The sequence below is a fragment of the Dunckerocampus dactyliophorus genome, chromosome 13 (genome assembly GCF_027744805.1).
Source record: "Dunckerocampus dactyliophorus isolate RoL2022-P2 chromosome 13, RoL_Ddac_1.1, whole genome shotgun sequence".
Lineage (NCBI taxonomy): Eukaryota > Metazoa > Chordata > Actinopteri > Syngnathiformes > Syngnathidae > Dunckerocampus > Dunckerocampus dactyliophorus.
The window spans coordinates 7,842,826-7,868,655 of NC_072831.1; the positions used below are offsets into that span (position 1 = coordinate 7,842,826).

A 25,830-nucleotide genomic window follows, 5' to 3' on the forward strand; every position below is an offset into this window, starting at 1 on the left:
ACCATGGTGATTGTCCATAAAAGACATTTGGGGTGGTGTCACACCAAAGGACTCTGTTTTAGTTTCTTTTTGTTGCATTTTATAATCAATGCAGTGATCAACCCGCTAAAATCAAGGTATCTAACTAAACTTGTGATGGTTCTATAGTGTTGTTTTTGGATTAATTTGGCCGTCAGTCGCAAGTTTGTCATTATTTAATCACATGCCAACGTGTTTTTTATAGGGCCAAGAGGCACAGATGATAGGGTTCCCCAAATTCTGCCTAGCAACAAGGGGCCAGGAAGAACAAGCCAAGCCATCCTGTTGACCCATGTCTCGGTAATAAACTTTTATTGCTGCTGTAAAGTTTTATAATGAATCGCAAAGCATGTTGCCTGTGCTATTTATAACATTGTCATGAGATGGAAAATTGGAATTTTAAAAAGTGCATGAGGCCGGGACAGAGGTGACTGTAGCTGTCTTGGTGTTAAGTCACAGCACAGAAATATTTTTATACAAATTAAAGCAGCAGCGGTTAGGTTGAAGCTAACACATGATTGTTTCCTTGGTGAGAAAACAGCGATGCAAATATCCTCCCCATAGATGTTCTGTTCTTTTCCAGTGCCCACTTAATGAACCAGGACTGAGCCTGGAGACACTCCCAGACCAGCTTGTTTGCATTTGACGTGTCTATCAAGTATTTTAAAGCGCGTTTCCTTTTAGCGTCGCTATTCCGACCGCGCCGCTGTAGCCTGAGTGTGTGTTGATGTGTTTACTGCTGAGGTGCACATTAGTGAATGCCGCGCTGCCTGTTAAAGCTACGACAAACGCTCACATGGGGACCGCACCGCCAGGCCGCTCGACCCCCTCACCCCTCGGCATGCACAGGCATTCATGTTCTTCATGTGTCCACATCACAACCAACACTCAACACACACATATGTGCATAAACACACACGTATGATCGGTGGTCACCCTCCTCGGTTGGGTTGGGTCTCAACCCTATTGGCTGCTCTTTGCTGTATTTTTAGGCCTGTTATTCTGGGGCCTGTCCTGGCAGGCCACTGGGAGGCTATATAAGCCCCCCCCCACCAACTGACAACACAGCAAACATCTCTATGTGACACTCCAGCAAACACACAGCAGGCATTTCAAATCCACTCAGGGTGAGTACAAACCACACCGACTTGTCGCTATGATATGCGTTTCCTGTGTGAAAGGCTTTGTAAAAAGTGAACATCTTACCGCAGATGCTGCTACGGCGGTCTTCGGTTTCTAGAGGAAAGTCATGAGTCAAAAGGTCAGGGTCAAGTGCAGCAGATGCATTGAAAGTGAGGCTGAAGGGCACTTACGATGTGTGGACGTAAATCCAATTAATCTGAGCAAAGGACAGCAACGTTTTTCTCAGCGAGTGTGAAGGTAGCGTGGCTGTCATACACAATGTTCTTCAGGTCCAGCAAGGAGAGGAAGTTGTTAGGTGGAACTAATCTCCTGTAAGCACTGACAGAGACTAATGACTGCAACCTTTGCAATCAATGGTCACGAATAGAAATGATTTAATTGCCAATTCATCACTGTCGTCCGGAGAAAGCACTGTACAGAGCATACGTGACTTTCTGTCTGTGGAGCATGAGAGGGCTCTGGAGCTGTTTTTGGTAAATATTTGCCGTCTCTGCGTTTAGGACACCATGACTGCAGCATAATGTCGGCAGAGGTTGGAATCCACAAGTTCTCCTTTCCCTTCTCTTGTGCTGCACGCCTTTCCAAGCAAGACGAGGAGAGCCAGGTGGGATGCATACAGGTGAAGGCCCTGGAGCTTCGTGATCTTGAGGAAAATCCCATTTTAAGCCAGTCTAGCGCCGTTACACTGGTAGGGGCTTTGGAGGGCCATGAGAATCCCAAAGCTCCCGCTGAGGGCGATGTGGCCACCACCCAAGTTTTGGTTAGCCCCGAGGCCTCCCAAAGCGCCGTGCTCTCTCGCCGCAGCGTCTTTGAGAAACTAGCAGCGGAGGCAGAGGACCAGCGCCCGGTGGCGAAAAGACAGCTGTCCTCTGAGAGTGCGGCCAGGAACATCACAGTGGTGAAGAAGAGCGCGGTGAGGGCTGAAGCAGAGGAACAAAGACACCAGCAAACCAAGGCCTCCATGGCAGTAGGGAGGAGGAGGCGTCGAAAAGATCTCTTTGCTAGCTCAGAGCTCTTTCACAGGCTTGACTCGCATGTCATCAGAGCTGGGGCAGAGGTGAGCCAAAGCCAAAGCATTGTAACTTAAGGCCAAACAAAAAGGCACACAAACCAAATTGAACATAAAACGTTTGATTAATAATTAATAAAAAAATATAATGAAGTTACAGTTGGCCAAGGAGGTAGAACCTGACTCTACCTCATCGGTGGGAAAAAAAATCCTGGCTGAGCCAAACAAAAGTTGGAAGCAAAATTTTGATCTTGTAGAAAAAATTGTAATCGTGTTGTAAAGGTACCCTTTATGTTTACGCGTTGCAGCTGAAGGAAAAGCGTGTGCATGATGTGGCAACGATCGTACAGAGCATCACAAAGGTCTCCAGGACTGAGCTGGAGAAAGTCCGCGCCATCTGGGTTTGGCTCTGCCACAACATCGGTGGGTGCTAGGACCTGGTGGCTTAGGACAGAATTCAAGTGTCAGACCACAAAGCTAGCATCACTCTTGTCACTCTTCCTAGAGTATGATGTCAGCGGCTTCCTCGGCCACTCAGAGAGGATGACCTCCCCGGAGGAAGTGATAGCGACCGGCCGAGGTGTTTGCTGTGGCTACTCCAGCCTCTGCACAGACATGTGCAGGTAAACTGAAGAAACACTGTGATTGGCAAAGACAAAATGCTTTCGATTACCTTGTTTGTATTTTGTAGCTACTAGACGGATGACACAAGACAGGAAATAGATTTAGGCAGAGGAGAGTGGCCTCGAGAGACAAAGTATTGGTGATTTTGTGCATGCATCATGTGCTTGACAAAATCTTTACTGTGCTTTTCCACCACATGAGAATGCCACTTTGAGATTTTAATCACAGGAAGCATGCCAAACACAATGAGTCATATTCCATAATGCAATACATTTAATTGACCTTTTCATTCGCTCACAATAGAGCAGCATTCTGCTCTTAATCCCTTTGGATTTTAAACCAGGTGATTTTCCATCCAAACGACGTGCTGGGAATGGACATCGTTTAAGATGGACAAGTTAGCTGGGGTCAGTGGGCATGCTCTGCTCCTTTCTGCAGGCTGGTGGGCATTGAATGCCAAGAGGTGGCGGGGCACAGTAAGGGCATAGGTTACCGCCAGGGCCAAAGCTTCAAGAATGTGAAATCGGATCACCTGTGGAATGCTGTGCTCTTGGGAGGACAGTGGTTCCTAATGGACGCTTGCTGGGGAGCTGGACAAGTCAACATGAAACAAGAGAGCTTCGTCAAAAGGTCTGAGAAGAAACCCGATAATTATTCTTCTGCCTTGCTCAGTTTAGCCATGATTAGTAGTTGTAGAAGTAACAAGTCATTCCAGAGTCCCACAGCATGTTGACTCTCAAAACAGCAGTTTCCATCTGTCACCCCTCAGGTTCGATGATTTCTATTTCCTGACGGACCCAGAGGAATTCATCGAGTCACACTTCCCCGACGAGGAGAAATGGCAGCTTCTGGAGTCACCTATCACCCTGGAAGAGTTTGAGAGGAGGGTGTTCAAGACTTCATCCTTCTTCTCCATGGGGCTGAGGCTGATGCAACCTCATCACTGTCACATGGTCACTGGTCAGTCACTTTAAGTGATGTCTCAATGAATGAAAACTGCAGTTTTCTTTACATGACAATGTAATGTTTCTTTGACGATAGGTCTCATTACATATTACACGTATTTCAAACTGGTGTATTCAAAGTTTTGGGTAAGACTCAAGAGGTTCCATCCATGCAAACTTAGCCTCAATCTGTCCTCCGTAGACGATGGCGAGGCAAACGTCTCCATTGGCTTCTCCAGGCCTGTGACCTTTACCTATGAGATGAAGCAAGACCAGGACTTCCTGCATTGCGGTGCTTCAGAGCAGCAGGAGAGCAGCCACTGCTCCTCCGGTCTCCTGAAAGTCTCCCACCGCAGCATGAATCTGCAGCTGCTGCCGCCTGCGAGTGGCATTTACGACCTGAAGATATTCGCTAGGCCAGAAACTGCTACTACTCCCCTGGGTTGGGTATGCTCCTTCACAGTGGAGTGTCCAGAACCCAGGGCCATGGAGGACATCCCGGAGAACCCCTACCTGTCATGGGGCCTGCTACCCAATGCAGCATCTCTGGGAGTGGCAGGCTGCAGTCAGGACAGTCAGGTGGCCGAGGTGGAGGAAGGCCGCTTTGAGTTGGTTTTGAAGACGTCGAGGCCTCTTATGGTGCTTTGTGAACTGGTCCACCCACATCTGCATGCCGCTGTTACCAAGCGCTGCCTGGCAACTCAGATTCAACCGGACCTCCTGACCTGCCACGTCCTGTGCCCCTCACGTGGCTTTTACCGGCTGTCCGTGTTCGTGAGGGACTATGAGAAAACAGATGTCAAGTTCCAGACGGCCGCAAACATCCTGTTGCACTGTAAGGGAAAAGTGATCAGTCAGGATGACCTGTTCCCTCCTAACCTGAGCTCGGCATGTGGGCCGGGGACGCGTACGTCAGAAATGGGTCTCTCCAAATTCAGCCACACGACGCCTGTGGTGAGCACGCCTCAAGGCAAGTGTAACATCACCTTCCACAACCAGCGAGACCTGGAGCTCCACCCTGTGATCAGCAGAGCAGACAACAAAGCAGCAGCTTTCCCACTCACACGCCACCTTTTCTGCACGTACACAGACAGCAAGGTGACGGTGAGCGTCAGCCTGCCAGACACGGGGATGTATCGCCTGGGTCTGTACGCCAGGACCAGCTCCAGTGGAGATTTCGACCCCATGTGTGACTTTGTACTGAGGAACAGCTGCGATCAAGCGGGGCTTCCTTTCCCCTGCGTCTACGCTGCCTGGAGGAAAGGCTGCGTGCTCTTTGAGCCCCGTGTCGGTCTACTGGAGTCTGCCACCTGGGTGCGCTTCCGGGTGAGGATCCCGGGAGCCCAGAGGGTGTGCGTGGTGGGAGAAGGGCGGACGGATCTGAAACTGAACAAGAGCCGGGTCTGGGAAGGCGAGGTATTTAGCGGGGAAGGTGTCCCACAGCTGAAGCTGGCCGCATCCTCGGGGGACTCCAGCGACTTGTCTGTTTTTATGACCTTTGACATCAAACCGGTGCAGGGAGGAGTGTGAAATGGATCAGACCTGGCGGATAGCTTTCTGGAAATAGCTCATGCATGCTAACGATATGAGCAATTGTCAGATAGATGTGCAAAGACTGCGAGCTCTCTCCTTTTAGTTTTAGTAGCGTAGATGTCAGAATGAAGCCGTTCGTTTTATTTTAAAGCTTGAGGCTTTCTTTTTTTTGAAAGGCAAAATTCAGGACGAAACATGTTTTCACTGGTGCTCAGCTGTGGTGCTCAACAAAGAACTGTGCTTTATACAATAACACATTAAAAACTTATTGGACATTTGAATCCCGTTTTTTCAGCATGTATCCAATTTCTACTTTAACTTAAGTAATGTTACTGCATCTTTTGTTAGTTAGTATGACATTATGGGGAGTTTAATAAGACTTAAACAAGTTAGCTAAATCGAGACCAAGGAAGAAACTCAATAAAATCTTAATTACGATCCAACATTTTGGCTTGTTTTTATGAGAGTAAATCTAGTCAAGAGACATTACTATAGGAAGTAAACTTGGCAAGCAACAGTTCATGAAATATGAACTCCGACATGTACTGTGACGTTGTAAAGCAGAGAATGATCCACCCCACCTTTTTCTTCCAAGTGTAATGAGGCATAACAGCATGCAGCATATCATTTATTGTCTTCCTGATAGAAAGCATTCGCACATCAAACATACACTGTTCCTACACCTTGGCAACTTTGTGAATAGCCGCAAAACTAGCAACTTCCTCTGTTTTTTTGGCGAGACCATTGTGTCTTGCATACTATCAAGCACCGTTGAAATAGTGTTGCAGTCCGGGGACGCACGAGTGCTAAAGGAGCTGCGATTCATTGAGGTGAAACATAAATGCCAAAATGTACTGTGACGTTGTGAAGCAGAAACTGGCCCACATGGCAGTTTTCCAACATGCTAAGAAGCCCAAACTCACATCCAAGATGACGAGTGGCTTGCTGACGAAACTGAAGGTGATGGAGTGACTTGACATCATGACCAACCAAACACACAACAGGACCCTCAAGTTTGCTAAGTGAAAAAATTTAATTGTCTTCAGCTGCTATGTTGTCCACAAAGGCTTGTGTCCACTCTGCTCAGTGTGAGGGACGAGTGTTTATGTGCGGCTGTCACAGAGCTCTGAAAATAGCCTCACAGCGCAAGCACAATAGAGGGGGGAGGAAAAAAATCAAAAATATATATTTGAAGTGAGAGGGCCGGTGAGTTTTTTTTTAAGTGTGCTGAGTGTGTCAGGTTGGGGCGGGGGTACTGTGTGTGTGTTCTTGCCTTAAGTCGCTGGGGAGAAACAGGCATCTTAGTGGGGTGGCAGAAGGGAGGTGAGGAAATGCTGATGTCAGAGGTTAGCCATGTGGAGGGCTGTATCTGCCTGGCAACAATACAAGGACACACACTTTTCCTTTCTTGTAAACACAGCATGAGGAAATGGAAGTCTAAAACCTCGCCATGTGGAGCCGCATTTATCACATTGTCAGCACTTTTTCAGCTGCCCTCGCTCTTTAAACTCCGGCCTGATGCTGCCGCCGGTCCCAGGGTTCGGTCTCTGAGCGACGGCGGTAAAGCGGCTCGCTGGGAAGAGGAAAACAGTTCAGACACCTTCACAGAAGACAAGTATCAATATTTAATGAGTCACATGGTGCAGAAAGTACACAATGAGATTATCATATATGTATATTAAAAAAAGCATCAGTCACAGGAAAAAAACAGAAGTTACAGCAGCTTTTGTGCAAAATACAATTTGACGCCCTCCAAGACAAAATGTGGGAGTCAGTTTGGCACCTTTGAAATAAGAGAGGCCTCTCTTTGTTCACAATACAATAAGTTCCTTTTTATTTAATTATAAGCCCTTTGTTTAGATTTTTATTATCCAAATCTAATTGTGGCGGCATGACATCAAAATCCATCACAATTTGATTTGGGAGACAAATAAAAGCTTCCTCCTTCTTGCAAGTGCCCAACCTGGTGCTTCAGACAAAACATATAAGCCAGTTTCATCACCCCACCCTCACGTTGGGCAGGTCAGATATGCAAACTCTCGCTGGACAAAATAAACCCAAATTATTCCTTGCACTGACCGTCCCCGAGGCCTGAGAAATACATTTGGACGTTTAAAAGTGAGTGTTCATATCCGTTTCTTCTATAAGTGATTACATTCCACATTGATGGCCAATAGAAACAATTCCTCCATACACAGTTTGATGCTATAACCCGTCACTCCCCTTCAACTTACACCAAACTTTGTTTTTGTCCTATAACTTCAGCTACAAAACAAGAAGACACCAAGGTGCTGGTCTGCCAGAGAGCTGTGTAGAACTAAACGTACAAAAAGAGGCTTGTGGAGGGCACTTTGGGGACCCCGCAAGTGCAAAGTGGGGTATTAGAAAAGTCAGTTTGGGGTAAGACTCAATAGAAAATTGGGTCCCAAACTAGATCATTTTAGTTAAGATTTTCACTTTCAATCCTGTCCAGAGATGAGCACTTCTTCATGTTATTAGTCCATGTTGAAGCCCCAATTATTAAGTATATTGGAATGATCTGCGTACAGTAGGACCTCAAAATCCCAAATCTCTGAGGTAGTAGAATTTGACCGCATTTTCAGAAAAATTCCACCTCTAAAATCACACAAGACTCAGAGTAGTTCGTACCGCCGCCATGTGCGACGTCAGCGTACCTGACGAGGCTCGCTTTCAGCCAGCAATGATCAACTCTTTGGTTTTTAGGGTCTTTTTGGGACACTTCTTCAGACAAAAGGAACAATATAGTTGCTGTCACTTGTTATAAACGTTAAAATGGACTGCTTTATTGTCTTTAATGCGTTTGCTTTTATAAATAAATCGGAAATTGGGTGGTGTCGCTGAACGTTTGACCTTAAAGTAGGAGTGTCGAAACATGCAGAAAAATAATCACACTTTTATATTATTAATGTTCAAAAATATATTTTCATTTTACAAGAATTCGAGGGCCCAAAAAAGAGCTGTGGGCCAACAACTGCCCCTGGGCCGCACTGTGCACACCCCAGCCTTAGAAGGTACACTATGTTGTATGTACAGAATGCTGGCCCCTATTGATTCGAGCTTAAAATAAAAGCACTTCTTCTCTATCAATGTGCCGTTTCCTCATTTTTTTGGTCAGACAAGATGCCATAAAACATGCCACTATGTGCATACATTTTTAAGCTTTTTAAGAACTACATTACTCGTCCTTATACGTATTGTTGCGCTGACTCTGGTACATTGTCCAAACATGTTTTAGGTTCCTGTGCAGTAATTATTTCGGGCCCTCCGGCAGCTTCGTCTTGTGTGACTGAGCCTACTTTGCCCTCTGGCTGAGAAAAAAAAATGAAACACACTGCTTTGCAGGATGATTCCACAGATTCCTTTCACCAACACTGTTTAAAGACGAACCCAAGCGGACCACATCCCCTCGGCCTAGGCACAGGACCAGGATGAAGGTCTGAGCTGTAGCCAAGGCACTGCTGGTTCTGAGAAACCTCATCTCTCACAAGATGTGTGTGTTTTTTTAAGTACATCTCCAATGATCAATTCACATTTGTACAAAAATACCATTTGCTGTTTGGAGGTACAGTATTGTAAAATAAAGGATTATCTCCTCTTTGTCCTACCAGGTTGGTGAAAGGCATTTTTGGGATTGAGGTGACATCCTATTACAATGACATCATAACACATGCAAAACAGTAGTGGTATTCATATATTCCGTATAGTATATGTGTGAGTATAATCTCAGTGGTATAATCATTGAAATATCACACCCTGCAGAACTCTCCACTCTTTAAGGACTTATTTTGGCCAATTAGGGTTTGTGCTGGACTCCTACTCTTTGACACCAATTTAAGCAGCCTTCTGTGCTCCCAAAAATTCTGCACAGCTATTTTGCTGTCAGTGGAGGTAAATCTCTGCGGCCTTACGTAACTAACTTGCAGAGAGGCGAGCAACTGTTGCGGGGGGGTCGGGGCGGGGTAAGGGAGCTGGCGGAGAGAGCGCGGCGAGGGAAAACCACCAGGCTCCGCTTTTGTTAGCATTTTTTTTTTTTTGTGCATACAAAGGATTTCAGTTACATTTAATCCGGCGTCACCGTAATCCTGCTGTTAATCTGTCAATCTAAAAGAGCCACAGAGGCATTGCTTGTTTTTCTCCAATAAAGCAGTGTCATTTTGCAGCACAGTAACACTTTGTCCTTAAAGAGCTGATGAGAATAATGCAGTCGAAACATCAGGTACAATTACACTTCTATTAATGTAGAAGTTACTACAAGAAGTGACCGTTGACCTTCTTCCACTGGCTAAGAGGAACACATTAGAGGCTTACTTCGTTACTATTCTAAGCATTCCGTTATTGGAAAAGACAGTGGCACATCTAGCGCTGAATGGTATGGCTTGTGAGCAGGGCTGGGGAGGGGGTTGAGGATTATATAAATCTGCACAGACACACACACAAGGGGAAATAGCTTTTATCACTTTTGGCCTGCCAACCTGGAGAGAAAAACCTGTAATATTCATGTTTTCTTTGAGACAGCCACACACAAAGCTGACAACCCACAATGAGTCATGATGTAGGTGTCCAGTGTGGTCCCCTCACAAAGTGACACAACCACTCACATTCCAACCTCTCGATGCAGTCCAGCCGACTGGGAAGTCAGAAACCTATCTACCTATCTGCACCTTTACTCTAGTACTGACGGAGAGCTCAGTTCAGCAAAGACTACCGTTTCCTCTTCACAGACGGCCGCCCCAAAGTGCCGGGGTTCTGTTCAGGGTCTCTTCCCTAGAGGGAGGTTTTCCTTGCCTCCGTCACCAAATGCTTGCTCATGCTTTAATGTACGAGAAGCTTGCTTGGAGACCCACTCCATGTGTAAAGTGCCTTGAGATAACTTCTGTTGTGAATTGGTGCTATGTAAATAAAATTGAACTGACGTCACCTGTTTAGCAAGTAAAATATTGTGTACATCAGGGGTGTCCAAAGTGCAGCCTGGGGGCCATTTTCAGCCCACAAATCGTTTTATAATGGCCCTCTGCATATTGTAGTAAAATAAGATAAAAATTCTTATCTTGCACATGAGCTCCCTTCACAAAAGTTCCTGGTTAAAACGGGAGGGTTGACAGATATGATTTATCATAAGATACGGTGGTGTGAAAAAGTATTTGCCCCCTTCCCGATTTCTTATTTTTTGCATGTTTTGCACTGTATATTACTGCATATTACACTAATTTGCTTTGTCAGCTATAACACAAAGCTAAGATGTGGATGTTTTATTCAGACAGTGTAGGACAGGGGTCACGAACATGGTGCCCGCGGGCACTAGGTATCCACCAACGACCACATGATGTGCCCGCCAGTCTGCTTTTCATTCAGCTTTTCAGTTTATAATGTGAGAACACTAGAAATAAATGCATGCAATAAAAATAAATGTTAAAAATTAGTGGCAATTGGCCATTTTCATTTTGTAAAAGTAGCTCTCACAAGAAAAACCGTTGGGAGAGCTGAATGAGGGGCACATAAGAAGTGACCTCGGGGATTCAGAGTTGGGTTTTAGATTGGCGTTGGTTACGGCCGCAACAGTCGCTCGTGTTAGGGATTATTGTGCCTGTTGTGAGATAAATCAAACCTGAAATAAAAGCCTGTTGTTCCGGCAAACAAGTCTGGCATTTGAGTGTCTCATCAAACATTACAGTGACACCTAGTGACCGGTGTAGAATACCATATGTCATTGTGTCTTTGAATGCCATATATTTGTATTTTAGTCAGTTTAGCCATTTTTATGTTTGAAAAGGTTTGTATACACACGTATGTATTAGCAATTGATGTGCTACGAAGACCGGGTAGGATTAAATAAGCTCTGCTTCTTCCTACTCCTTTTTGGACATATGCATGTTCGAAATAAATTAAACCAAACCAAACCAAACCAAACAAAAATGCTTAATTTAGGCATAAAATACTTAACATTTGTTTAAATATGCTTTTTTTTTTTACTACAAATAGGTCGTATTCAACCACGAAACAGCATGATTTATTAATTCTTATATATTTTTTATAATAATAAAAGAGTGAAGTGAAGTGGTGAGGGATGACTGCATTGAACTACATTGCTTTAGTACAAAAGTGGTATTAAAAGTGGTCCCCCATCTTATTCAATTTTCTGTATGCGGTCCTTGCCAGAAAAAGTTTGGACACCCCTGGTGTAACTATATCAATATATCATCTCTTTATTAAGTTATTTGGTCCTGTATAATACAAAAACAGATTTGTTTTGTTGTCGCTGACAAATACTGGCTTATCCTGGTCGTGTCAATGTTTTTTTCTCACATTTGATATGTTTTCTGTTCGGACATTGTAAGCTGCATGTAGGACTTTTCCGACTTCCCAGTTGTCCTGAACGCATCATTAGTCTACCGTAAGCAACAACAACTCTTCATTTTCACCACTAGGTAGTAGGGATGCTCCGACTGATCTGCCACCAATCAATATCGTCCGATTTCCGTGAACAAGCACATTATCGGCGTATGCCGATAAATGCCTTTCAACGCCAATCACAAAAGCCTGTGGCTCGTACTATGCAGCATGCAGCCTGTAGCGATTGTTCCCTGCCCACTTTCCTTCACACTGAGCAGGCACGCTAAACCTAAAACAAACATGTCTGCCGTGTGGAATTTACTTGCAGTTTGTGAGAGTGATATCAATTTTGCACCCTCCAAAACATGTCACAAAAAATATCTTGAAGGGGTAGCACATTAAAAGTTTTAATACAAATTGTGAAGAACAAACACTTGAGGGAGTATGGTGAGGTTTTGAGGCTCACGACGTGATCATCAGCCAAACAGCTAATGTTGCCAATGCTGGACAACCCTCACCCGTATGTGCGTGACGGTCATCAGGCTAAAGCAAATAACCCGAAAAATAACTGAATTCATTGGACTAGATGAGCAGCCTCTCTGAGCGGTGGAAGACACCCGGTTTGCCAACTGCTCTCTCACTTGGAGTCCTGTTAGAATGCTATCAAACCACGTAATCGCACATCCAAACTCTCCTTAAAAAAGGCGTCTCATCTTCTGTAAGTTTCAGCAGTCATACATGCTCTCTTGGAAAAGTAAGTCAAATATGTTTTTGTCTAAATGAAGGGGTACAACCAGGAATACTGGGCCCCATGGGGAAAAAAATCGAGTTGGGCGCATCCCTTTTGATTTTTTTAACAATGACCTATTTTTTGGGCCCTCTGGCAGTCAGGGGACCTTGGGATTGTTCTAACTTTTGCCCCTTACTCAGCACCACAAGCAACTAGCACTCCTCATAAATAAAGAAAAAAATGTTAATCTAATGTGAACGGTATCTGATTCGGCAGCATAAAACCCTGATCGAGCATCCCTACTAGGTTCAAATTGGCACATGCTGCATTTCCGCACTCTACCGGTCCCTTTTAAATGGATGTCTTACGTCACACAGTGTGCTATAACACTGTTTGCATTGTTATCTTCCCCAAGATGCTTGAGGTAGATGGGGTCACATTTTTGGGGGGTCAAAACTTTGCCAATTTTCCTCACTCAGTGTTGTTTTCACACTGACAGCACAGCTTTGTTATGATCTAAAGCGCCAGTAAACTTGTGTTTTAGCAGCGACACGGAATGCCTCAGTGATTATTAGACAAATCCAACCGGCACAAAAGCGTTTGTCTACACTTCTGACCCTATCATGGATGAAAATACGGACCCTCCATCTTTTCATGCCCTTAACCCTTAGCTCTTATTGCTAATGCTGTGTAGGAAGACATGCAATGAACACCTTGCTTTGTCTCTTCTAGATAAAAGACAAGAATGTTTAACAAATGCTGACTAACAGTGTTAGATGTGTGATGTGCAGCGGGGCTTAGTTGCGTCTATCTCTAAAATCTGCTTTCTTCCTAGTAACACAGGAGAAGATTCTGGTGGACACATAACACCGGCCTCAGCTGTTGTGAAACGATGCTGCGGGGACCCGCGTTTGCTTAATTGCACTTTCATTAGATTCACGGCGGGAAGTCTTAAAATAACGCTGTTGTCTCAACAGCACACAGATTGTACCGTGTTTACATCTCGGCGGCCGAGCACAGCACGCAGACGAGTAGACAGGTGCTCGGCGGATTGGGTGACGACAATTCTTGAGAAACCCCACCAGGGAGCCCGCCGGAATCACACGGATATCCACGTCGGGCCAAAAATAGAGGCATTAACTTGCCAAATGCGATAAACACAAAGGCACATGCTGCAGGAAAATTGGAATGGAAATTCCCTTAGATCGTGTGAGGCCGCGAAGCTCGCCGGTGTGGTGGAAGAGTGGACGACTTTCATGTTGCAAACACACGTCACAACTTATCCAAAAGTCGCCTGCACTTGGCACCAGAAAGAAAGGATTTGTAGTTAAGTGTTCAGTGACCCCCATGCCCTCCTTGACCCCCCCCCCGGCGTTAAATTAGACCAACAGCTGGCACGAATCGACATGCGGCTCTCCTTCAAGGATCAAACAGGTCCGGTTGCACCTGCAACTCCAGCTGGCGGTTGAACAGCTCGATGTCTTTGTTGGCCTCAGCCACGTACTCCTTGATGAACTCATCCATGTCTGCAGAGAGAGCAACGTCAAGGAGGCAACAGCTGCATGGCCTCTTAACAGTTGAATAAGGCTGTGACGGAGTGGCTCCTTCATCGGCTGGGGGTGATGCAAGCATACACAGCACCACATACATGCATACACAGCCACTCCGGTTCCCACGTAACATTCTATTAACCTATTCAAGGATGCACACACTGTGTTTCTGCCTCTCATCGCTACAGCCATAACATTCATTTCTAGTTCCAACAAAACATAACCATTCAAACTTACCATAGCACGATTGCGGCATCCAGAGTCAAACAAGGTACACATCACTGCCCTCCTTTAAAGCCGGGGTCACCAACCCGTCAATCGCGAGCTACTGGTCGATCTTTGAGACTTTGCCGGTCAATCGCAAGAATATTAGGAAAGGAAAAGGCTTCTTGAGACGTCATCTGTACTTCTGTGAAGAAGGTGTCGGACGTTCGTCAGCGAACTAATAAGTGCTGGTAGCCTACGTCTTAAATACAGTAAGAGTGGGCGGAATTGGTGTGCCAACACCCTCCTTCTATTGGTTCCTTACACTAAGACTGGGCGGAGTAGTGGTATAATCCTCTCCTGCTATTAGCACCTCCGATAAAAGGGAAGTGTCGCTCCCTGAGTTGGGTATGAACGACTCTGATACTGGCTCGTTAGCATCTATTGTTCCGGCTCGGCCCTGTCTTCACCTCATTTGCAAGACTAGCAGTGGGTTTTGGTCTCAGTAACCTGCTGAACACAGGGTCCAAACCAAAAACAAAGCAATGTGGTCTATTCCATCCACTGTAAAGATGAGAAATGCAAAGAGCACTACATTGGGGAAACTAAGCAAATGCTCCAAAAAAGGCTTTATCAACATCGCAGGGACAATTCGAGTGGTCCTCAATCAGCAGTACATCTACACCTTAAAGCAACCAATCACTCTTTTCAGGACAGCGAGGTAAAGATTTTGGCCAAAGAAAACAGATGGTTTGAAAGAGGAGTAAAGGAAGCTATTTTTGTCAAACAACAGAACCCATCATTGAATCGGAATTGTGGTTTGAGGTTTAATTTGGACCCTGTGTTCAGCAGGTTACTGAGGCCTTTGTTATTTTATTTTTATGTTTCTACTTTATAGATTTGATCTACTTGCTTGAACTACTACTGCTGCGTTTTCTGACTACCGGTAAGTTAAAAAAAAATCTCATTTACACTTATGCTGCACCAAAACGATGTTTTCAGAAGCCTGAAGTCCTCCCTCCCTCGCAACGCCCCTTCCAATATGCAAGACAACCACAGGGATAAAAGTAAGCAGTCGTTCTCTCATTTTTACTACGGTTTCATTTAATTATAGCTTTTGATCTTTTCATGACTGTTTTTAAAAAGTCCTCCATGTGACTTAGGTGTTCATTTATGTCTAATACAGGTATAAGTTCTTACACTGCCATCATTGGAGCAGAACCCGTATGGAGACTGAGGTCTTTGATGATTTTTGGGGATCCTATCGTCATCAACCTCCTGATGATGCCCCCTTTGTCACCTACAGAAGTGGTTCTCAAGCTTTTTACAGTGACGTATCCCTTCAGACATTTGACCTGAAGCCACGGACCTCCTACTCCTGCACACTTAAAAAAACACATCTTTTGAGATTAATTAACTTTTCATATTGAACACAATTAACTGGTACTAATTTTATAGTAATTCCGGGTCAAAATTGTGTATTTTGCATAGTTTCATTTTTGATAAAGTTTCACATGATCACCGATAAACAGATATATAGTAATCATCATACATATCTTTTATTCCAGTTTGATGTTGGCATTCTTCCATTTGAATGGCTTGAATTTGAGCACCACTTTTTTGTCCACTGACAATGGCTATGGTTTAAATCTGCATAATAATTTATTACCAAATTGAAGGGGAACGTTTAACAATCACGACACAGCAGTATCTGAAGTCCAAAGATACATACAACCAACGACAAGGCCCCACTCACAGTGACAGGTTGTCACGGCTGCACCGTGCGGGGATTGGAACACCGATATGAATAAAGTCTTTGAAATTAAACACTATTAATGCACAAAATAATCATCAAACGTACTTATTTGTTCATATGATGCACACAGAGCAATGAACAACATCGTGTGCTGTCTCCTTCCCGCTTTCTGCTTCGTTCTCCATTGCGGTGTGAGCCGTTCAGGCGCACTCGTAATTGAGAGCGTTAGGCGTTAATTGTTTTTTATTTTTATTCACAAACCCTCTATTACAATTGGTGTACCCCACTTTGGGAACATTCGACCTACAGTATACCACAAAGCTGAAATGTGTTTTCTTTAGATTTATTTAATAGCTTAGTATATCCTGAAACACATTGTGTTGATATTAGCATGTTTAATGAATTAAAATCTGAATTATGTCATCGTGGCCCCCATGCCTTTTAGTTTTTCGCTTTGTGGCCCTTAGCGGAAAACGTTTGCATACCCTAGGCATACGAGCTGGAGTTGCAACTCCTTTTTTAAACCTGTTTAGCAGCTAACAACACTTTCCCAATGACTTTTAGCTGAAGTAACAATGACATGATGTGACCGGAAAAGGATACTGGGATGACTGTTTCTTTTCTCTCCAAAGATGTCCACATATTGATAACCGTTGTAGAAGAAACCTGGTGGTAGTGGGTCCAAGTGTCTGCTCATCTGTATGAATAAGTAACACGTAATAAGTTTCCCAGACCAGGGTCACTTAGACCACAAAAACAACAAACATTTCTCAAATTTTGTGGAAAAAGTGTCTCTGCCAGAAAAAGAGAAAGAGGATCACAGCAATAACCCCATTAACGAATGATAAGCGACACAAAAATGGCTGCAGTCAAATTTTTACATTTTAAAGGTTTAAGTTGTTAATTATCTGCTCTTTTAAAGGATCATTTTTTTTTTTTTTTACTTTTATTACAACAATTAAAAGGATCATAGGTTTCTCTTTTACTTTTTCACTAGGGAAACTCCACCAGGACGATAAAAAGTCATTAGCTGTAACAGAAAAGAGCCAGCCCCTGTCGGTGGTCAGTAATGTTGGGTTTAAACGCTTCACTGAGCACCTCAAACCTCGCTATATTATGCCTAGCTGCCACTACATTGTGAATAAAACTATACAACAAATGCATAAAGAAGTAAATGGGTGCATTTTTTCTCAATACATACTGTTGGTGACGATTGCCCTCTGTTTGAGTAATATCACTCGAACAAGCCTTTTCTAACATCCCACACTATAAAATAAGTCACATAAGTATGTACAGTATGTATTGGGGATGTCCCGATCCACATTTTTTGGCTTCCGATCCAATCCCATTTTTTAATAGTCTTGCTGATCCGATCGGATCCCAATCATTTTTTTTTTTTAATAAGCGTTTGTTACAAACATGAATTTGTGGAATTGAATGTGGCTATGAAAATAGCTCTTCTAAGCATTAAACATAATGCAACCAAAGTATTGCTGAATTTACTTTTTTATTACACAGCATGACCAACAATATTGTTTGGATTGTGTAACAAACCTCTGTGAGTCAGGTCCCTAATCCAATAAAAGATCCAATAAAAGATAACATTGGAAAAACATGGGCATTGAAAATAATTTTAAGGTAGGACTAATCAATTGGCATGGTCATAGATCAATTTGTGGTGTGATTTAGAATATATGATTTTTTTTAACAATCTCTCTTCAACGCAATAGCAATTTATTGACGGCCCCTTGTATAAACAACCAGCATTTAGAGCAGCACTTTCCGTGCGAGCTCCCCGCACAATGACACAGCAGTCCGGGCACAGTGAAGGGGAACTACCGCTGTAGCTACGGAGCCGAATATCCAACGTGAAACTAACTTCACCACAGTATACCTCAGACATGTCTGCATGGTGGTGGTGTGTGTTCTTCTTGCGAGTGGCGGGAGTCGAGTGGCAACCAGCTTTGAGGCACATTACCGCACCTACCATGCTTGAGTGTGGCCCAAAGTTACAAACATTATACTGCAACCAGATCGACGCGATCCGCTGATGTCCAAGGCTGTAATATAGGTATTGTATTGAAATTGAAAAAGTTGTAAAGGGACACCCCTAGTTACAATTAAAAGGTTCATAGTCTCTATTTTACTAAATACTATCATGGTGATCTGTTGGGTGTGTTACAAGTCAAGCTACCTTGTTACACAGCAAATTTAAAAGAACGAAAAAAAAACTCACGTGAATGTTCTTGATTTCTTGCGGTGAAAGAGTTGCTTCGGTTTTTTTAGGCTTCTTGGTCTGTCTCTGCGTGCACATACAACACAGCGTTTACCTTTTAGCGATATTTATTGATGTACAGTATTTTCATGCTCATCTGCATTTAAAATAAAATGCATCTAAAATTGTCATTTGGGTGCACAGTGCATAATGTAAATATATCATGTACATGGTTTGTGGTGGTATAACAGCATACCTGCTTGGTGCACAGTCTGAGCCAGTCCTTGAGTCCGTCCTCAGCCAGGCCGACCCCATCGAAGACCAGGAAGCAGGAGGTATCGTTCCTTTGAACGCCGCCCTGGATCAAGGGGTCGATGCCCTGCTCCGGGATGATGATGAGGTTGCCGGTCACAGTGTTGTAGCTCACCTCCATCACGTGCTGAGAGTCTAGAGGCCCCATAGAATGCAGCTCATGAGCAAAGAACAAAAAAAGTTCACACCCGGAGAGACACCTGCCGCCGCCGAGGAGTTAATGTCCCGACACCCGGACGACCCCTGTGATCCCAAAATGGCTCAAAGGCCTCAAATGTGGTGCAAACGTTCTAACACCAGGAAGAATATGTGATGAGAGTAAAACATGTCAATAATAGAAAGTGAAGTGAATGACCAATTCTTCTGGACACAAAGCAAACTGGAGCATCTTTATCACACTCTTTGCACACCCGTTATATGCAGCGCCACACAACATGAATGGAAGAGGAAACTAAAGTACTTTAATCAGTATTCCTCCCATCGTAGCGTCTCTGTTACGGATGGGTATCGTTTACGTATTAGCCGATACCAGTGCCAAATCTGTACTTTTGAATCAGTTCCGGTGCTTAAATGGTGCCCGAACCAGTACTTAAAAAAAGGAAAAAACTTACAAATTTTGCCCTAAAAAAAATGCCTTTTTCTTTTTGGAATTTTGAACAGGAATTGAAATACTTCAATAATATAAATAAAATTATAACAAAGTAATAAATTCACCAATATGAAATAAAAGCCACAACAAATGGTCACAATTGACCAGAGATTTTTCAAGTGCACACATTCCGCACATTTGGAGCAGAAAGTGATAACTCATACGCAATTGTGGAAATGTTAGACAAAACCGGCTAGTTAATCCTACATGCAAGAGTTGTGTATTGAGCAAAATGAAGTTACTTCCAAGACGTTACTCATTGGTGCTGAGTCAGCATCTTTTGAGGTGACGTACAACCAACCTTTCCAGCGTTTCGGCCTGAGCATTCTAGCTACATGCTCGTCGTCGCCTAAGCAGGTAAAAAAAACTCACGTTAAGCGTAACACCGTCACCACACTTGATACTAAATTGATAGTCTAAAGCAGTGTTTCCCATCCTTTTTTGTCTTGTATATCTACGAGAGGCTTTTTGTCATACCACGACCCCCTCACTCATACGCGTTGATAATTCTCCAAAAGTACAACATAACACAACTCATGATTTTGGTGCAGCTGTGCCACAGGTTATTGTCTCCCTGGGGAAACTAGTTGTAGTGCACACATTCCATTTTATTGTCCTGCTTAATATGAATATTTACTTATCATCTTGGAAATTAAATGTTTCCATACACCCTTTGCAATTTGCTCGGGCACCACTAGGGGTATGCTAACTCCTGGTTGGGAACCACTGGTCTAGAGATCCAGCAGTTAGTGTTGTGTTAAGCGTTCACTGATTTCCGGCTGTCTATGAGGGCGTGAATGTGTACAGGCTGAGTCCTGACTGCTAATAACAAGGGAAAGAGAGCATGTGTGTGGGTTGGAGATAGCAGGCAACAGTAACCTTCGTTCCAATAGAGATTGTTGCTCGGCCACCCCTTCGTCATGCTTTCAATGTCTGGATAGACACTACATTAGTGTACAAGTCTTTTCATGGTCTTGCGCTAAAGTATATCTGACATGTTAGAGCTACAAAAACCATCTCAAGCTCTGAGAAGCTCAGGGGGTGATCTCCTGTGGGTGCCCAGAGTCAGGACTAAACACATTGAGGCTGCGTTTCAGTTGTATGCTGCCAAAATCTGGAAGTCTTCCAGAAGATGTGCGGCAGTCCTCAACTTTACAATGCTCAAAACCAAGCTGAAAACACTTCTATTCAAGTGTCCATATGACGACTGACAAGTATTTTATCTGCACTCTTCATTTTTAATCTTTTTAAAATTATTATTATTTTTATTTTACTTTGTTCATGGAATGATTTATGGAACTTTATGTAATGATCTTAGAATTATTTTATGTTTGTATGGAATGATTTTATGAAGTGATTTTACCCTTCTTTTCTGTAAAGTACTTTGAATTACCTTGTGTATAAATTGTGCTTTAGAAATAAACTTGCCTTGCCTTGCCTACAATAGTTACTACTGTGTAATCTTGTTTTTTGTCATTAATCCGTTCCAAAAGGTCAGATGAAAACCAAACCATCAGAAATAATGTAAATCCAATGAATCCGTTCCAGAAACCCCAAAACACATTTTACACAGAATAATTATGTTACATGCACAAAACAAAGCGAAATACATAGAAAAGACGAATTCAATGGATAAATGAACATTTAACATCACTTTTATCCTTAATGAAGACTATTTGGTCAACACGGTGATGAGTGGAGGGAAGAGGGGACGGAAGAGCCATGCAGACGCTGTTTCACGCTAGTCCATTACAAACTTAACTTTTGTCACTGGATTTACATTATTTCTGATGGGAAATTTTTATTTGGGTAATGTCTGTTTCAGCTGAGTCGGACATTCTGGAACAGATCAATGACGTTAAACCGTTATCCTCGCAACCTGTGTTAACTAAAGAAACTTTACAATGCAATCCTATTGTCAGGGTTCCTACGGATTTGACATTTCAAAATTGCAAACTACTCCAGAGTCAGTAAATACATGTGTATCATTAAAGCTGCTAAATCGTTTCACATGGAGCAACATTCTCCCTAGCCTCCTGGAAACACTTGCATCAAGCGTGCCCAAACCATTATTTGAGGTGATAAACAAGAATGGTGCAGCTACTCTTTACTGAGTCCTTTTTTCAACATTTCATTTATATTTTAGGTGGGGGGAGTTTGTTTTTTTTTTTTTTAGGTATGATCTTAAACTTTTGACCAGCTGATGAACAGCCTATTTCATTTTAATGGTTGTTTTTGTCTCACTCCCATTTCATCTTTTTTGCATTCTGAAGCTCTACTTAGAACTTACTTAAGATCCAACAGTACAAAATGTAAATTCTTGCAATTTTTTAACTGGTTTTAAAATTTTGATCAGGAGTGTATATTGGGCCGCAGCTAATTTTTGTAGTTCCAAAAAATTTAATGACTAAAAGAAAATGATTGAAAGCCAGCAAAAAAGTGGAAATAGGAGCAAAAAGGCTTAATGTAAAGCTAAAAAGTGGAAATATGGATGCTCAGTCTATTTATTTCTTCACATGTATATAACTCCTTAGCATATTGCATTAGTTTTTGCCTAAAAACGATCAAAATGGCCCCTCCGCATCCTTTTGTTTTTTCAATATGCGGCCCTTGGTGGAAAAGGTTTGGACACCCCTGATTTGGTAAATAGTAAACAGTCATATAAGCAAAGGAAAAAAATCCTACCAGAAAACCTGACTTTTCCAGCAAGATTGTAGACATTCCCTCGGAAAGGGCTCGGCCTCAGCGATGCTTTGAACGCTACAGAGGAGACAGCGCTGAGTATTGTAGAATAAGGAGCAAGTATTTATTGCAATAACACATCATATAAAAGCACAGTTATGGAGTTGACACCACTGAGGCAGCACTTGGCTGCAGGCGCTAACAATTACAACACTTTGGCACTGTGAACGTTCCCATATTTGGAAGGAAAGCCAGATTATGTAATCACTGCGGACTCTGCCAGCCCGCATCTGAAGCTTCAAGAGAAATAAAAGAGAAGGGCCAGGGGAGCCTTTATTTCCATCTTACCTTTACAGCGGACCACAAATAGAGGCTTCTCCAGAGGCCGGCTGAATGCCACGCGATGCTGAGCGAGGACCAGAGACCCAGAGCCAGACAGGAAGCGCCCTGTGCACCTGGGAAAAAAAAAGACCAGGAGCATGTTATACGGATGGTGAGGAGACAAACGTTTGTGCTATATTTTGTCTTGGGAAGGAGGCTTGTTTACTCTTCCAGCTGCGCACAAGAGCTAAGCGAGGTTGTGTGGTTTGCTGGTAAAAGTGGAAAACACTCAAGTGTGGAGATTATCTACTAAAAAGTCCAGACTCATGCCAGAGACACCCAGGGTATGATCTAGGGAGAGAGACGGAGGGAGGTTGGTGAACACTGAGGCAAGAAGACTGGAAGGAGCAGGTCCAGCAGAGGAAAGGAGAGCTCTGTGTGCATGGAAACTGTGGTGTGTGGCCAACAGCTTGTTACTGGGCTGCGAGGAGGCAGCTGCTGATAGAACACAAGATGCCCGGTGGGCTTTACAGCAATCAGCGCCGCTGCGGCTGAGCGACAATTACACCGGGGGGGGGGGGACACCGAAGCCCGAATCAATGGAAGTGTTTCGCTTAGAAGTTTAATTGAGGACACGAGTAAGGTAGGATGTTAAAGCGAATGTACGGGAGAACAAAGGTCTCCCTGTGTGAAGGAAGACAGACAAGAGCCAAACTAGTATGTACAGGACGACATAAAGCAGGATGTATGAGAGAGCATATGAAAGAACAAAGGAGTGAACATAGTCGGTGAATATGCAGGAAAAAGTACTTTTCTAAAGTAGAAAAGATGATATCAAGAAGATCATAAGGAGGACATGCAGGTGAAAAAAAAACAGGAAAACATATGGGGGCCTTTTTCAGGAGAACTTCTGGGGGAATGCTTTGGAGGATGTATAGGAGAACCTTATCAGAAAATATTATAGGACAAGGCATCCAAAGTAGCAGACCGAAGATCATGTTTCATTGGCCTAATTTAAAAATACAAACAGCAAAAATAGAAAAAATGATGAAAAAGGCATATTGTAACTACAAAAGCAAAGCAAAGCTGACAGATTATTTTTTCTTTTTAAATACAGTGTTTTCTTTTAAATACGCCAATAAACAATAGAACAAGAAAAGGAAGCTAACCAGCTAAATAAATCTTCGGTTCAAGGAGTATGACGAGGAGTAGGAGGACGGCGGGAGTAGTATGTTTTAACAAGGATACCAGAAACGCCACACCTGAACGGCGCCAGGCGAGTCACTTAATAATTTCTTAGTAGATTGATAATTAAAATTCAAACAAAACTTGTGAGCGTTTTACAGCCTATATAACAACTGTAAACAAATAGAGTTGGCTACTTCATGGATTTCACTTATTGTGGGCTATTTTAGGAACCTATCCCCCGCGATAAAAGAGGGAACACAGTATATGTACATTTTTTGAATATCTACAGTACATTCGACTGGTTTTAGGCTTTTATACAATAGAGTGTATCCCGCTTAGCATTCACGGCCCCACATATTTGTGGATTTTTTTTTTTTTTTTTTTTTTTAAAACATGTATTCATATTTGTGGATTAAATCGTCTATTAGTGCTTCTTCTCTCCAAAAACAGATCTTTTTTCCCCACAGAAAACTCATCTCATTTACCCAAATATGTAATCATTTATAAATGTGACTACCATATATGTAGGTATGTAAAGACGTGACACGTCAGTGCAAGACGGCAAGGCCTATGTCCACTTTGTTACAACCCGGCCTCACAACTTGCAAGAAGGTGAACACAAGTTTATATATTATGTTAAAATGTTATTAGAATCACAGTTTGGATTATGGAGACGTGGCATTGGAGGAACGCCTGCCATGTCTTGGCAACCTGTGGAGCAGCGGGGCTGCGTACCACCACTAACCGCTTTGGAGGACGATGGGGGCGTGGCTGCAGGAAACGGAAGCGCATGTGTCGCAGTAGCATGACGATCAGGCTAAAGGCTAGAGTGTGATGCCGATTCCATCTGTTTTAGCAATCATCTTATAATACTATTCATTTGACTACCTATACATTTTACAATTTAAAATGTCTTTAACTCATTCAATACCAAAAACGTATTTCTACATTATTATAAACCCAAACGCCCGATCACCAAAGACAGTAAAAGTAAAAGATGTCACTTTTTAGGCAGTTTTAAGCCATAAAAAACAGCCACAAGGTGGTAGAAGTGCATTTGATAAGAGCCCCACATGGACCTTTGGCATGTAAAAACACACTCGACAGCAAGGAGTAAGTGCAAGACCAAGCAGGAGTGTAGTGTGCAGAAGGTTACGCATTGCAGGGAAATTTTAACGCACGTGTACACACACACACACACACACACACAGTTTAGTCCCGAATGTGAAATTGTAAATAGTTTGTGGTGTTACCTTTGTAAATTTTTGATTGTAAAATATTTTGATGTAAAACAACCCTTTTTTGTGTTGTTTATGTTGTGGTGCAGTTGTTTAGATATTTCAGCTGTCACAAAAGCAAAAAATCTGTGCGAAAGTACAAGTTATGCTTTTTTTCTCCATTTTCTTGTTGGAACTGATATTTTCCTCAAACTTACCTAAGTTCTAGAAGAAAGTAGAAACAAACTTTTTTTTTCCCTGAGGAAACATGAGTGTCTAACCTTTCTTTTGGCAGTTCCCATGTTTACGTATATAGCCATAGAACACAATATTCTGTGTGCCTTGAAAAATCTGTCAAAATCGTTGAAAATGGCCAGTACTAGAGTGGTCGTCTTTTGAAAAATGGCTGGGATTGAATGAGTTAATAAGTGTATGAGATATAGTTTGGGGCTTAGAGCACACGTGTCATACTCAAAACCCAGGCGCCGTGTCTAGCCCACCACATCATTTATGTGGCCCACAACAGCCTAGAAATATTGTCCGTGAATAAGGCACTTCATCTTTCTTGCTAAATGTATTGTCATTTTGACAGAAAAATGGCTAAGGGTATCAAAATTACGCATTGTTACGGGTGTGTCCATTATTCTTGGTTTTTCACTATTTGCGGCGGATCTTGGACGTGGCAAATAATGGCATAATAACGGTTTTAAAAACATAATTTCATTTTTCAGTATGTGGCCCTCGTTGGAGACATTTGGGAGACCCTTGTCTTAGGAGATGCTGTGGTATAACACAGTAGACAGCTCTCACCAGCCTGGGTAGAGGACATAACGTGCTCTCAGCATCTGAGGTCCATTGAAGCTGCTCTCAGACAAAATTAGTTTGACGTCTTCATTCCTGTGGAAGTATTACAAAATGTGACATCACGGTAGTAGCAGCTACATGACAACAGCAGTATAATATTTTTAACATGTGGATAAATGTATATTTTATGTCCGCTTGTGCTTTTTAAACATTAATGCTTTTAAGCACCTTACAGATACTGCTCTGTTCAGGTAACTACACAATGACAATAAGAACTATTTCTCTCTATTTCTCAATAATAACAAGATGTTTTGAACAGAGCCAGCATTGTGATAAAAGTAAAATATGAAGGCTGGGGTCCTACCTGGTGACCGCTCCCCTCGCTGCCAAGACGAAGGCCGCGGTGGGGTTGGCGGTGCGTATCAGCTGCTGAACATGCTGCACCAAGGGATGCTTCTGCTCTGCTGCAGGCCCAGTGAACACCACCACACTTATGATACCTACAAATAAAAGCAACAATCTTAAATTACATACTTTTTATACACACTCAATGCATTTGTGCTGCCATAAGAACATCCCA

The 25,830-nt window shown here is 43.0% G+C and overlaps 2 protein-coding genes across 2 annotated transcripts in view; one reads left to right on the forward strand and one right to left on the reverse strand.

The window, feature by feature from the left end:
* Nucleotides 1–1,082: 1,082 nt before the first annotated feature.
* ky (kyphoscoliosis peptidase) lies at nt 1,083–8,344 on the forward strand. Its single transcript, XM_054797373.1, has 7 exons — nt 1,083–1,145; nt 1,662–2,218; nt 2,479–2,593; nt 2,676–2,793; nt 3,233–3,424; nt 3,564–3,754; nt 3,941–8,344. The coding sequence occupies exons 2-7, from the start codon at nt 1,682–1,684 to the stop codon at nt 5,266–5,268; spliced, it is 2,481 nt and encodes an 826-aa protein (XP_054653348.1). The 5' UTR covers nt 1,083–1,145; nt 1,662–1,681; the 3' UTR covers nt 5,269–8,344.
* The window catches only part of dnaaf9 (dynein axonemal assembly factor 9), a 33,728-nt gene continuing 14,770 nt past the window's right edge, over nt 6,873–25,830 (reverse strand). The window contains exons 30-37 of the mRNA XM_054797366.1: nt 25,615–25,750; nt 25,257–25,343; nt 22,069–22,175; nt 21,724–21,798; nt 18,334–18,524; nt 18,099–18,164; nt 16,466–16,559; nt 6,873–13,878 (exon numbers count right to left, since the gene is read on the reverse strand). Of these exons, the coding sequence (XP_054653341.1) occupies nt 13,772–13,878; nt 16,466–16,559; nt 18,099–18,164; nt 18,334–18,524; nt 21,724–21,798; nt 22,069–22,175; nt 25,257–25,343; nt 25,615–25,750 (863 nt within the window). The 3' untranslated portion in view covers nt 6,873–13,771. The remainder of the gene's footprint in view (nt 13,879–16,465; nt 16,560–18,098; nt 18,165–18,333; nt 18,525–21,723; nt 21,799–22,068; nt 22,176–25,256; nt 25,344–25,614; nt 25,751–25,830) is intronic.

Excerpts from the sequence above, each read along its gene's own strand:
- ky (XM_054797373.1), top strand. The coding sequence starts at position 1,682 with ATGTCGGCAGAGGTTGGAATCCACAAGTTCTCCTTTCCCTTCTCTTGT. Across the intron at positions 2,219-2,478 it reads TCATCAGAGCTGGGGCAGAG|CTGAAGGAAAAGCGTGTGCA; the intron begins GTGAGCCAAAGC and ends TACGCGTTGCAG. Across the intron at positions 3,425-3,563 it reads CAAGAGAGCTTCGTCAAAAG|GTTCGATGATTTCTATTTCC; the intron begins GTCTGAGAAGAA and ends GTCACCCCTCAG.